The sequence below is a fragment of the Dasypus novemcinctus genome, chromosome 12 (assembly GCF_030445035.2).
Source record: "Dasypus novemcinctus isolate mDasNov1 chromosome 12, mDasNov1.1.hap2, whole genome shotgun sequence".
In the NCBI taxonomy this organism is placed as follows: domain Eukaryota; kingdom Metazoa; phylum Chordata; class Mammalia; order Cingulata; family Dasypodidae; genus Dasypus; species Dasypus novemcinctus.
Window position 1 is genome coordinate 6,706,300 of NC_080684.1, and position 14,967 is coordinate 6,721,266.

Genomic DNA, 14,967 nt, shown 5'->3' on the forward strand with positions numbered 1-14,967 from the left:
TACACATACCTGGTAACACAGAAATTTTACATACATAGACAATAGAAGTGTGTGCCTATAAGCTCCAAAGGGTACACAGAAGATTGTGCTAAGTAGCATTAATCATAATATTCCACAACTGGGAACAACCTAAAAGTTCATCCAGATTAGAATGGATAAATAAAATAGGATACATTCATAAAGTAGAAAGCCATACAGTAAAGAATATAAAAACCTAAACAAAACTATGCTACTGTGTTTGAAGTTAGGATAGTGGTTTAATTTGGAAGGATGGAAGGAGCAAAATGGGAATTCCTAGATTGCTAGAAATAGTCTATTTCTTGATCCAGTTGGTGATTGCAAGGGTGTGTTCACTTCTAACAAATTCACTGTGCTATATGGTCGTTCCTTTTGTTTGGGTGTGTGTTACTTCATTTAAAAGGCAGGCTAAAAATGGAACACAAAAGTAATTTAAGAGATCTGAATTATTCTGGATTTGCTTTTCAACTAACAACCAGCAAAATTCCATCAAAAGTGTGATTTTTGTTCCATTGGTGACAGGGTATTCATAGAGCAAACCTTCAACTGAACCTTACAAACTAGGCAGTTTCCATTAAGCCACCAACAGTTTCCAAGCATACATGGCTGGGAATATCAGTAAAAACACTTTACGTCCCTTTTGAAGAGAAAAATTTCAAGGCCAGGCTGCAAATCTCTTTCCAGAACTGGTGTAGCTTTTTTATGCTATGTTCTTCTAGGCCACAACATCGTCTGGCTAAAACAGCAATGCCTCAAGACCGGTCACATATATGTGTGTTTTACTCAAGTTCTTAAACTACACGGCACATAAGTGTTCTTGTAAGAGAACCACGAATATATTTTAATCCCATTACAATCCCTTCATCAACAACCGTGGAGGCCTCACAACACATTTTCTGAGAGTCCCACCAAGTCTATCAAAGGAACATGATCCCTGCAGATGGATTTCTTGACAGTGTACGGCAATAAAAAAAAATCTTTTTTAAAAGAGAGAAGTGAAGAAGGAAAAATTAACCATCAGGTGCTCTGCAGCGTGAATCCCACAGTGCAGTTAGAGTCGCAGGACTCTCAAAGGATCAGCGGCAGGCACTGACGGAAGATGATGGATCACCCTCCCTCCCGTACAAATAACGCTGACTGCTTCTAGAGCAAAAAGGAGAGGATGAAACAAGTGTTCCCTAAGCTTTAAGATGTAAGGAACATGTTTTTAATGAATGCTGTAATTCAAATGCCCAACTAGTATAAGGTTAACACTAGTGTAAGGAGCAGCAGAGCAAGTACAGGGTCTTCCTAGCTAGTTAGCAAGCCACGTAAATGATAGCAAATGACCCGCAGGGATTCATGAACTCTCACAGCATGACAGTGAGGTGTGTGCCTGTGTTTGAGGGATACTCCCAACTTTATTCTTTCCATCAAATATTGAGTACCTTCTACAAACAAAGCCTTTCTTAAGTGCGTAATATGGGGGGCTCAGCTTTTACAGAGCCAGAGCTGAGAAGTACAGCTGACACATTTTAAAATGCACTTTTTTCCCCACAAAAAAGTCCTTGCTCTTTGTTGAATGAGTTAATGTATCAAGGACCTAGGAAAGGTATTGAATAGAAGGTATGGGATTTCAAGGGAGCAAGGTAAAAATTCTAGTTGTGGAGGTTAGGAAAGCCTTGTAGATAAAAATAACATTCTAGCTGCCTTGCGAAGAGCTCTGCCATCCTTTCTTAACATGAGATGTGTTCATATAGTGTACCTATATTATTTATTATTCAGTGTGGAGGTAAGTGCTAAAATAGCTCAATGTCAAAAGAATGAAGCAGAGACAGATACAATGTCAATCTGTCGTAATCAGCATTTGGCGGTACATGTGCTTCCAAACTATAATCACTGTGGGTTATAAGCAACTCCAGCGTGCTTGCTTTCATCACATACTGACTTACCGAATCCAAAACCAACTCTAGAATTTTAAATATTCGAAAGCAATTCACAAAGTGGATTACTTACAGATATCTAAAATTTAATCTTCTCCGTGGAGTTAACCGTGGCATTCATCTCTCAAAGTAAAGCATGTATCCTTAGGGATGTTACTTTGCTATTTCCACTTGCCACCAAGAGGTTCTCATGTTTTCATAATTCACGGTACTTGAGTATCATTTCTAGTCCCAAAATTATTATGCATTCAATTAAAATCATTTTCGTTTTAAAAGAATCATTATTTCAAGAGCTTCTGGTAATTCAGTCATTAGAATTTACTGACGATATGGAGGTAATTCTAATAGTGGTTGATATAATTTTAAAATTGTAGATTTCAACTGAAGATCGATTTTAAATATTTATTCTGTTTTGACATATTTTTAAACTCTTCTTTCACTTATTCTTCCCTACCATCTAAAAGCAATTCATCCAAAAACATAAAATATGTTGCTAGTTACTACATTGTTTTCCATAATACATCTGAATCCAAATATAACCAATATATTACTGAGATAATGTAATACTTCAGGAAATTGATTTTAGAAATATATGAAGTTGCTGAGAAAACTCTCCCACTAGATTTCATGTTCTCTTGAGGTAGAAATATAATGTAATTAAAAATGTTATCCACTAGGACAGCTACATAGAAGGAACCCAAAAAATGTTGGTCAAGTTGACAAATGGATGGGTATATTTAATAATATCAAGTGTCTATAATATTATTTTACATGTTTGTCTGCAAATACCTCTACAGTAATTATCACATTGGTTTTATTTTTCATCCTTGCAAAATAATGTTCAATACTTAAAAGATCACTGGAAGAATTTATAAAAATGACTAGAAAGCTCTTTTTGGACTCTATATCATCATAAAAATAAATAAATAAGCAAGGAAATTAGAGCTTATTGAGTCCAACTTTTCTCCTGAATACTTCTAGTAAAAGGACACTTTCTTTTTTTTAATTTTTTTATTTTTTATTGACTTTGTAATAATATTACATTAAAAATATATATGTGAGGTCCCATTCAACCCCAACCCCCCACCCCCCCTCTCCCCCCCCCAACAACGCTCGTTCCCATCATCATGACACATCCATTGGATTTGGTAAGTACATCTTTGGGCACCTCTGCACCTCATATACATTGGTTCACATCATAGCCCATACTCTCCTCCATTCCATCCAGTGGGCCAAAAGGACACTTTCTATAATACTAGAACCTAGTTCCAGGAAACCCAGTCTACTGTGGAATAATCTAAGTGTTGAAAAAGTCTGCCCTACAGTGGACTTAATAGTGCCTCTTTGTCTCTGCAACCCTTTAGCCAAGTTTTTGTTCCTTCCTAAACATCATCAAGAAGTATACCCCTACTTCTGCATAAACACACCATAAGAACTGGAAGACAATTATTGTGACTATTCAAAGCGTTTGCATTTTTCAGGGTACCCATCCCCTTATTCATGTGGCTTGGCTTCTATCCATTTCTTGAAGATGGTAGCCCTCCTCAAATGCACACTTGGCTTGACAATAGCCTCAAATGTAGAACTGAAAAGTAACGCCACAAATTTACACCTACCAAAGCAAAACACAAGAGTATTGGGTTGACTCACACAGACCGCCAATATGCAATCATTTTTGACCTACAAAAAACACAATATCACATGGGTCACCGTAACAGCATTATCTTCCTTGAGGTAAGCACTGCACATCCATCAGTGCATCCTCAGATTGCATTAGCTTTTTAGCAGCTGTGTGATATCACAGCTTCCTATTAGGTTTGAGGCCAAGTAAATCCCCTAGGTCATTTTCCCATCGACTGCTGGGTTTTTGCAATGCGTTTTACGGAAGTTTACAATGCAGAAATTTTCTTATCTGCCACTTATTAGTTTGGGTCCTTATAACAGTTTTTCAGTCTTTCAGAGTCCCAACTGAATCCTTCACCATACAGTGCATACAATGTGCTAGACACTGTTCTCAGTAGCGCACACTCAATCCTCTCAAAAATCCTGTGAGTTAGAATTTGTTGTCATCATTCTCCACAATACAGAGGAGGAACCACAAAGGCATTGAGAGGTCCATTCGTCCCCTCAACCACTACATCACGCTGGCTCTCAAGATAAGGAAACTGCCCTAGCAGAATGTATTAAGTATCCCAGAAAAACATGTTCTTAATCTTAATCCATTTCTATGGGTGTGGGCCCATAGGACCTTTGGATGAAGTTACTTCAGTTAAGAGGGGGCCCCAGTGGATCAGGACGGGTCTGAATCCTGTAAGGGAAGGTCTTACAGAGCAGGCCTCAAAAGAAGAGCAGGAGAAACAAGAAGTCGGAACTCAGTAGAACCTATGCACATCACATGTGCATGCCATGTGACAGAAAAGCCAAGGATCACTGGCAACCAGCCAACCGCAGACACCACAGTCTTTGGGGAGAAAGCACCAACGTGCTGATGCCTTGACTTTGGACTTCTCCTAGCCTTGAAACCATGAGCCCATAAAAGCCCACTGTTTAAGCCAACCATTGCATGCCATCTGTTTTAGCAGTTGGAAAATCAAGACACTACCCTTCTCGTTTGGTTTCGTGTATTATATGTTTATATGGGTTATGGTTATATATAACACATACAGTTTATTTCATTTTTTCCCACCCCTTTCCTTTATCTAGCAAATTCATTTAGTTGCTAAATACAATAGATTTTAGCTCCAAAATGCTTGTTTCTTGTATCTGGCACCTCCTTTCTATTCTTCCAGACCATCTCTAGTTCTTTAATACTTAACTCTTTTGAAGTTCTGTTGAAATTGCCTCTTACTTGGTATTTTCTCCTTTATCCATCTGCTACCACCAACTTTACATAATTCTGTGTCCTATTTTCTATCACCTTCTCAAATGTACTTTGTTTTTATTCCCCTTTAAGGTTTATTCCCTTGTAAACGAACTAAGCAATTTATATTTTATTGCTTAAGTAATGAGAGAACATGAGTTTTTTAAGCATTTGAACTGAGGCAGCCTTTCAAACTAGCAAGCATCCAATATGATTGAGCTCCCAGCACCCTGGTTCAAGTCTAAAACATTTGCAGTGTCTTCTGTCAAAGTTTTCATCCAGTAAAACTCCAAATCTTCTCATCATGAGGGACTTTCACTGGCCTGGAAGCCTGGTCTTGGACTTCAGGTATACCCATTTTGGTTCCTTTTTTAGAATCTCTTATCATGTCATTTCTGGACACACCTGGTAAATGTCCAGCCTGGCCCATAGGACGAGTCAGCAGTTCAAATGGCCTGGCCCCAAGTCTTTAAGGAAGGGCAAGAGACAGCATGTATTTTAGGAAAATAATAAAGGAGTAATTAGGTGGATGAGCAAGAGAGAAAAGGGCATGAAGCCCAGTAGTACCATGTTGAAACAGGGCAGACGAAAGAGACCATGGATCCAAATAAGGCAGTGGCTCCTCTGAGTTTTTTATTATGAAACAGAATGAATAACACAGGCTAACTGGTTAAATGAGCAAGGTGCAGGAGAGAAGGCTAGGATGACTGCAAAAAATATGATTTGACACGATGATGTACATGTTTGGAGCAAAGGAACAGGCATAGGGGTAAGAGTGTTGCGTTTCCATTTGAGGTTTGAGGTAACTGTGGGACAACCACTTGGAAACGGGTAGAAGCAGAAGCAGTTACATATGAGAAACTAACTGATGACCTGTTTTCAGTAGGGATAATATTTGAACTGTTCTCATCCCACTACAGTATCGGGAAAAATTACAATGATTCCTTCTTACCCTCTCCCTCACTAAGGTGACACAGTGGTAAAATGGCTGGCTGCAAAGCAAGAAATAGCATGAGTCTCACCAGGCCACAGGGGAATCTTGCCATTATCTGTAACCTCAATAAAACAGTACACTAACTTCCTAAGATAACGAGCAACTAACTATGGACAGATAAAAATGTCTTTTTTTTTTTATACTCCCTCACCTCCACCCCCAAGGATCACCTCTCCATTTAAACATGGAAATACTCTAGGAAAAAAATCATTAAAATAATCAGAGTAATTCCATCTCCTTGCTTTTGCTTTACTAAACAGTGTATAAGGAAATGGTTATTTAGAAATAAGTTACTAACTTGCAAAAAACAGGTGATATTTGATATAAAGTACCAGATTTAAAACTCTTTTAAGTAGTATTTTATGAAAGTCAGCCCTTGACCTCTAAAAGTGAGACTAAGTCTACAGACCTAAACTATATGAGTAATCATGTCAAATAGATTGCAACACATTAAATTTACACTTGACTGAGGGAAAAATACAAGTTTCAGGGCTGGAATATTCCACAGTAATGTCATAAATCAGGCAAACACTAAAGATTATTAAAAACAAAACAAAAAGATAACCTTTATAAAATGAAAAAAAGAAACTCAATCTTTGGGTTGGAAAAGACTTCAAGTAACTAAACATCGAGAAGCATTAACTTGATCAAGTTTTAACTTATACCACATCATCCTCCACAGTGCCAGTTTTTTCAAATGTTTAAATCTTACCTCTCTCCATTCTTTAGTTCCAACTCCTTGTACATATAAGACACATACTATGAAAGATGAAAAACAAAGATATAAATTTCTATTATAAATATACAATGTAAATGTATATGATTTTTCCTCAACTGTCCGACAGTTATAACATCAAAAATATTAACAACTACTTCCTAGTCTTACTCTTGCAAGAAAACTGCTAATAAATCATCAAATGATTTATTATGAAAAAAACAGAAAACAAACAATATCAGACCTTGAGACCTTAATGTGCACTGAGCTGGGCATGTAACAAATATAATAATCACCTGCTAATACCTTCATCTACACTATGCCAGATAAACATAAATTTAAGTACTGCAGTTTGTTACTATATAAGTATTTCAATATGTTACTAGGCCTCTGGCAAGCTCTGCCTAACTTTCCTAAAGCACTCAGATCCATCATACTAGAGACAACCTGGGGCAAATCAAACTCTACTTACATTTAATATATGCAACTCCCACATACAATATTTGTATATAGGTAACAAATCCTGTCTACCATCCAAGTCCCCCAAGAGGAGATGAAGGGATATGAGAAAAGATTAAAAAGAATCACACCCATTTGTCAAAGAAGCTGATAATTTACCTACAAGCACCACAAGTTTTTAATACTCCACAAACTGTGATCCTTTTTTGCCAATGAATGCTTCAGGAACTCTCACACTGACATTAACCTTTGGCTTATAATTAAGCCACATTTGTTCCCACATTTGTTTTGTAGAGATGGAGAAGTGCTGAATATCAATTTCAAATACTAATAAGATTTGGAAAACTAATTGATTTATATAATTAGTTTGCTGTTTCCTAACTCAAACTGCCTTTTCATTCTTCCAGGTTTTCTCCAATTTTCAACATATCTAATTAGGAATCAAACCATTCAGCATATAATGCAAGATGTTTCCTATTTCATTTGGCTGTGTATATCTTTATATACTGCTTTAATTTAAAAAAAAAAAAACCTATTCTCTGACTAAATTAATTGAAATTTGACCCATTATACTTTTCTGTAATATGTATTTTCTATATATGGCTATAAAATGAGATCTTAATTTCAAAGTGAACTGTCCTAAATTGGTGTGCCCTGCATTTTCATCTTATTCTCAAACAACTCTTTATCTGTCGTTCTGCCCAGATAGATAAACACACAAGGCTTGGGTACATCCCCTTTCTTGATTTCTCATCTTTAAAGCAAATATTTAAACAAGTACAATGAATTTCATACAATGCTTACAAAAATCAACTTAAGATAAATAAGTAGGCAGCTTCAAAAAAGCAAGCTGTAATAATTCTAAAAATAACAAATAAAATATAAAACAATTTAAAAATTTTTAGACATTGCATCTTGCATCACTGTAGGATCTGTTGTCTTATATGTACAGTGACATTTTCTTCTGTATACTCCCCCAATGTCTTATTTTTCTCACTTTTTATTCAAAGAAGCTTTAAGTTACAGAAAAGTCACATAGAAAATATAGGGGATTCCCTATACCCAACACTCTCCCCTATTAATAACATTTTACATGCAGAGGGTACATTTCATACAACTGATATACAAATATTGAAGCATTGCTACTAATATGGCCAAAGGTTTACATTACGGTTTATATTTTGGATTGTACACTTTTATAGGTTTTGATGAAATGTAAAATGGCCTGTATCTGTTATTGCTAGATCGTGCAGAACAATTCCAATGCCCTAAGAATGCCCTGTGTTCCATCTATTCTATTCTTCCCTCCCCCTCCCCCTTGGAACCTATGGTAGCCACTAAGTTTCAATTTTTGAAGAATAAGATTCATAGTTACTTGCAATAATACTGAGGGCTTGACATACTGATGTTTCCTTTTACTAGGCACTGCCTATGTTCTCGAGGGATTCTTGTCCCTCTAACTGAGAACATAGCAGGACTCCCCAGGATGGGAGTTTAAGATTTTCTCGTTTATTGTGGGGGTCTCCACCCACTGAGATAACACACTGTGACAAAATGAACACTTACCGAGTGTAAACCATAATATAAACTACAGACCATGGTTAGTAGCAAAGCTTCAATACATGTTCCTCAATTGTAACGAATGTTACACTAATGAAGTATGCTGTTAATGTGTTAATGTGGGAAAGCAGGGGAGGGGGAGAAGATGGGGCATATGGGAATCCCCTATATTTTTTATGTAACATTTTTTTAAAGTAATCTAAAGCTTCTTTGAAAAATTTTTGTTTAAAAAGCAAGCTATACTTACTTGGATCAGATTTTGAAAATGTGTCTCTGTCCAGAAGATTTCTGTTGAATAAAAGAGAAAATTTTAGATGGTAATAAGGACAAACATGCATTTATTTAAATAAATATTTGCTAAAGGTCTGTGGGTATACATTTGTATGGATCACCACTGGAGTATGGCGAGCAGGGGGCTCTTCTTTGTTCAGCCTTCCATTGCAGATAGCACATAACATGACCTTCCACATTTTTTTTTAGATTTTTTTTTCTCTCCCCTTCCCCCCCACCCCCCACCCCAGTTGTCTGTTCTCTGTGTCTGTTTGCTGCGTCATCTTCTTTTGTCCACTTCTGTTGTTGTCAACAGCAGGGGAATCTGTGTTTCTTTTTGTTGTGTCATCTTGCTGTGTCAGCTCTCCGTGTGTGCGGTGCCATTCCTGGGCAGGCTGCATTTTCTTTCACGCTGGGCGGCTCTCCTTACAGGGCACACTCCTTGCACGTGGGGCTCCCCTATGCGGGCGACACCCCTGCGTGGCAGGGCACTCCTTGCGTGCATCAGCACTGTGCGAGGGCCAGCTCCACATGGGTCAAGGAGGCCCGGGGTTTGCACTGCAGACCTCCCATGTGGTAGACGGACACCCTAACCACTGGGCCAAGTCCACTTCCCAGCGTTCCACATTAAAATAAAAACATATTCAACAGAACAATGCAACATAGAAAATAAAATAAGATGATGTTTTCAAAGATTCCTAAAAAGAAGATAGACTAGTTTATATTTGGAATTAAGTCAGATTCAAAGACCACCAGTCAGAGATCAAATTAAAATATTTTTTTCTGTGCCCTGAGGAGACAACAAGACTCCAGCAATGGTTGGCAAACAGTAAATTAAAACATTTCCATTTGAGGAATTACTGTGACATTATAATTGTAAATGTAGTTCTCCACTTAAATGGAAATTCTCTAGTCCTCTGGCTCCAGCTTTTCCTCATTAAGTGTTTGAAGAAAATGTAACTCTTTCTTTCAGAGTTCATAAAAATCAAGGAAAGATGACAATGCAAATTACTACAGTTTGACTGAGACTCAAAAAACTATTGTATACACATATTTAAAAGAATATAATGTGATTCCACTGCCTTATTTAGCTAAAAATAAAAACCTATGTTTTTTCAGCCACAAATATAAAATAATGGATTTCTAATGACATAGGCAAAGATTAATATTCTTGATCACGGATGTTACTGGTCACTTTGCTCCTTCCAGCCTTATGAGCCATAACACAAAATGGTAAGGTTAAAGCACAAAACAAAACAAACAAAAATGCTGGGGGATCTTGGGTCTGCCCACAGTCAAGATGGTGACTTCAGGGCTCCTTCTTCCCACGGAAGCTCTGAATAATCAACAAGAACTGGCAGGAACGGCTGTCTCAAAGTTGCAGAAAAACAGTTAAAGGACTGCATTAAGGGAACAAGTGCCACATCAGGAAAAGGCAACTTAAGCATTAGGATCTCAGGGAAGCAGACTTGGCCCAGTGGATAGGGCGTCCGCCTACCACATGGGAGGTCCGCGGTTCAAACCCCGGGCCTCCTTGACCCGTGTGCAGCTGGCCCATGCGCAGTGCTGATGCGCGCAAGGAGTGCCCTGCCACGCAGGGGTGCCCCCACGTGAGGGAGCCTCAAGCGCAAAGAGTGCGCCCCATAGGGCGAGCCACCCAGCACGAGGGAGTGTTCAGCCTGCCCAGGGGTGGCACTGCGTGTACGGAGAACTGACACAGCGGGATGACGCAGCAGGGAGAAACACGGATTCCCCCCGTGCTGCCGAGGACAACAGACGCGACAAAGAACACGCAGTGGGTGGACATGGGGAGCGGACAGCTGGGGTGCGGGGGAGAAAGGGGAGAGAAATAAAATAAATCTTTAAAAAAAAAAGCATTAGGATCTCATGATGCTCTCACTGGCTCAGCATGGAGCCAGGCTCAGCATGGAGCCAGCCTGTGCACCACTGTGGTTCCAGTGGGATCAAAGGAACATCTGTGCACACACTGGGAGCATGCACGGCTGACCCAGTCTGTCTGGTGGAGGTGTGAGGGACTTTCCATCCCAGAACCTGATCCCGTGTAGAGGCAGCTCAGAACTCTCCTATAGAACACTGTGGGCGAGCAGTTTAATGGCGGCTGCCTGTTGTAGGACAGACAGTGCAGTACCTGGGACCACGAGGAAACCTTCATAGGGAAGGAGGGACATCTGTGTCCTGTAAACATGGAATTTCTAGGGCTACAGGAGCATGTCTAACGTAAGGGGCAGAAAGGATCAAGGTGGGCCTACAACTTGGCTTGGAGCCTCTTCTCCAAACTCAGTGTACAGATCAATCCTGAAGAAGAACACAGGTCAGTCTGCAAAGACAGGAAAACACTCAAAGAAATAATGGCTGTAAATTTTCCAGATTTAACTAGGGACATGAACATATACATCCAAGATGCTCAACAAACTCCAAACAGGATAAACCCAAATAGATCAGCATCATGGCATGTTGTTATCAAACTGCTGAAAACCAAAAATAAGGAGAAAATTCTAAAAGCCCCAAGAAAGAAGGAACGTGTCATATACAAGGAAGCCTCAATCAGATTAAGTGCCGATGTCCATTGGAAACCATGGAAGCAGGAAGGCAGTGGGATGACATATTTAAAAAGCTGGGTGTGAAAAACTGCCAACCGAGAATTCTGTATCTGGTAAAGCTGTCTTTCAAAAATGAGGGAAGAACTAAGGCATTCCCAGAGAAGCAAACGCTGGGGGAATTCATCACCACTAGACTGTCCTATGAGAAATGCTAGACGGAATTCTGTAGGTGGAAAGGAAAGGACACTACACAAATGACTGAAGCCACATAAAGAAATAGAGATCTCTGCTAAAACTAATGACATGGGTAACATAGAAAATACTACTACTATTTTTAATTTGTAACTCCACTTTTTACTTCCTACAGGATCTAAACAGGCAAGAGCAAAAAATGCAATGATAAGCCAATGGTTCTGGACTCAATTTATAAGCATGGAATTTGTGAAAAGAACTACATCAAAGTGGGAGACAGAGGCGTATAGGAACATAAGTTGGTGTCTAAGCCAAAAAGTTTGTTAAAGATTTAACTACAAAGAAAATAACAGAGAACATGCAAGCTTATATAGCTGAGAAGTGTTTATAGTACAAATTGCCAAAGAGGGGTAAAGGGAACAGGGAATTAATGCATAATGGATGTAGGGATTATGATTATGGAGATAAGAAAGTGTGAATAATGGCAGGTGGTAAGGGTACCACAACATTGTAAATAGGAGTAATTCCACTGAATGGTATGCTTGAGATTGGTTGTGAGATGGGGATGTATATGTTGTATATGTTCCTAAAATTAAAAACAGAAAGAAAGAGCAACTAAAGAGACAATGCAATTAAAGGCAATACATGATCCTGGATGGATTCTTTCAACAGTGAAGAAAAGGCTCAGACGAACATTATTGTAACATATGAAAAAATTGGAATACACAGATAGGTTTTATATCAATGTTAAGTTTCTTGAACTTGATAGTTGCACTTAAGTGGTTACATAAGTGAATATTCTTGTTCTTCAGAACTGTACATGGCAGTATTACGTGTTTAAGTAGCATGATAAATACAATGTACTGTCAAGTGTTCAGAAAATGGACTGATAGACAAATAAACATACAGATGAATAGACAGAATGACACAAATGTGGCAAAAAGTTAAAATTGGTAGATCTGGGTATATGGGGCAATAAGGGTATATTGGTGTTGTCTTTATGGAGTTTGTGTTATTTCTATAATTGTCCCGTACTTGAAATATTTCAGAATAAGTTTAAAAAGTACTTTGGATTGTTTATATGATGAAAAACAAAACTCCATCAACCTTCTTTGTAACTTAGTCCCTGAAATTTGCAATTTAACTTTCCAATTGATGTTTGACAATTACTTCATATATACCTTGGTCAATGGAATAAAATGGAATAGAATTATCTCTGATTAGACTCAATTCCCAAAAGACTGCTTCAGCCAAATATACATGAGTACAATAGTTTGGAAATGAAAAATATTCTTAAATGACAAATTTTCTTCAAAAGACCAGTGATTGTTAAAATGATTCATCCAGTGTAGACTTAAGTAGGACTGCAAGATTTTCATTTTTCCAATATTCTATTAGAAACAAGCATATCCACATTAAGTAAAATGAGATATGTATTATTGGGAAAGTTGTTTTATAAAGAAACTAAGCTAAAAGGGAATGACTAAGAGCAAACAGGATAATCCAAAGGCACCAATACTTCTGAATATGATTCCTGTGTTTTTTGCAAAATATCACTGTCCAAAGAAGACCAGTAGAAACAACTTATTTTCCTAGAAGTACTGGAGAAGTGGAAGGCGTCCAATTACGTTTAGTGGTTGAGCCATGAGCGTGTAAAATGAAATAAATTCCTGTTCACTGACTAGCACAGAGACGGATGATGCCTACAGAATGAGGGTAGAGAATACAAGTGGGAGGCCAAACTGAACCATACTCCTTCACCAAAAAATACATTTGTTTTCTATACAAGGTGCTTAAAAAAAGAACACACACACCTCATCAGCTTTTAGATGGAAAAACTACTCTTTCCTCCATGGGATTGTCATTTACTTAAGCTAGGATGCCTAGAAGTTCATGCAGCAAATTCTAAACATGATATTGCACATTTCCACTAAGTTAAAAATTCTGAACGTGCCTTTCTACCCTGCAAACCTAGGTACAGCCTAAGCAAGCAAGATAGCAATTGATGAGTTAGAAAAGTTACCTGAAAAATAACCTAATCAGAACTATGATCTGTAAATTGACCACACTGTCAAGCAATGCGTTGGTCTCAAATTCCAATTAAAATGCCTGGCCTAAGGACTTAAGAGTATGATAGGAATAACATAACTAAAGCTGAGGCCTAGCCAATTGAATCCGACCCTGTGTGAAGAAATACTGAGTTGAGTGAAAAGGTATATTTTACATCGAAGCCTAAAATAGAAGAGAACATAAGCCGGAATATAGAAACCTCTTTATAAGACCATCCAGGAGAAAGCCCTCCCTCCCACCACCCCACTTTTCACTCTTCAATCCTCATGAATATTATTCCCTTAAAACAGAGACTGATGTATCAAGCCACCCTCCCTTGATGTCAGCAGCCAGAGTTCATCCGATAACCCTGACTGCTCTGATTTTTCAACAGGAAAATGGCTTTCCACATACTCATTAGTTCAGACACTGTGCTGAGTGTCAACCAGAATATTACGGTTTTCTTGCCTGTTGCAGTTTTTATTGTCCTTTGGCATTCCAAGGCCCACACAAAGCAGCCAGCTAGCCACTTAAAAGTGACTTCTCAGGCTTGTCTCCAACTGGAAAACAGTATCCCGCTTTAAACATCTGTGCAATTCTGCCAAGTATTTTTCAAGCCATTACTCTATGTCCACGGCCTAAGTAGGCACTACTGAGGATACAAGATCTTCTTTTACTTCAAGAAGACTCATCTTTTGCTGGAAAGACACAACTTAGAAATAATTCAACAGCAATACTGGATGGCATATAGCTTGTTATAGAAAGAAGGACTAGTAACCTACAATCGGAGTCAAACTAAGTCACCTACACTGAAAAAAAGAAAAAACATATAATTGTAAGCTTTTGTCTCAACTGTTTTTAAAAGTATATTAGGCAAAAACAATTTTATTGTCTATGCATAATTAAAATCATCTAAACAAATAGACAGATTGAATTAAGAATCATTTTAAGTGTTCGAATATACTTTTCTATTTATTTTCTATAAGCCTTTACTAGTGGAAAACAAAAGCCTCTTCTTCATGTATACAATGAACATATATTATCTATTCCATGTAACAAGTGATCTGTGACATAACCCAAAGGTTGCAGACTGAATGCTTACTACCCTTTTCCTACTTAATAAATGAAATAAGCTAACAAATAATATTCATTACTGATATAGCAAATACAGTTAAAAAAAACAAAACAAAAAACAACGAAAACTTTAAAAATGGGCTTCCAGGAGGTCAGCAAAGAGCATGGGCTGTCTGGGCGGGTTAAGCGGGCTCTCTGAAACAAGCTTCTCCTTTGGCAAGTTTGTGATGTCTAATGGACATCCCTGCAGTTTAAGAAGACCCGTCTAAAATAAAATTCTCTCCAGAAGGTGA

General features: G+C 38.1%; 1 protein-coding gene across 1 annotated transcript in view; it reads right to left on the reverse strand.

Moving 5' to 3' along the window:
* CPNE8 (copine 8) overlaps window positions 1-14,967 on the reverse strand; it is a 210,902-nt gene that overhangs the window by 164,066 nt on the left and 31,869 nt on the right. The window contains exons 2-3 of the mRNA XM_058307782.1: window positions 8,776-8,816; window positions 6,507-6,553 (exon numbers count right to left, since the gene is read on the reverse strand). Of these exons, the coding sequence (XP_058163765.1) occupies window positions 6,507-6,553; window positions 8,776-8,816 (88 nt within the window). The remainder of the gene's footprint in view (window positions 1-6,506; window positions 6,554-8,775; window positions 8,817-14,967) is intronic.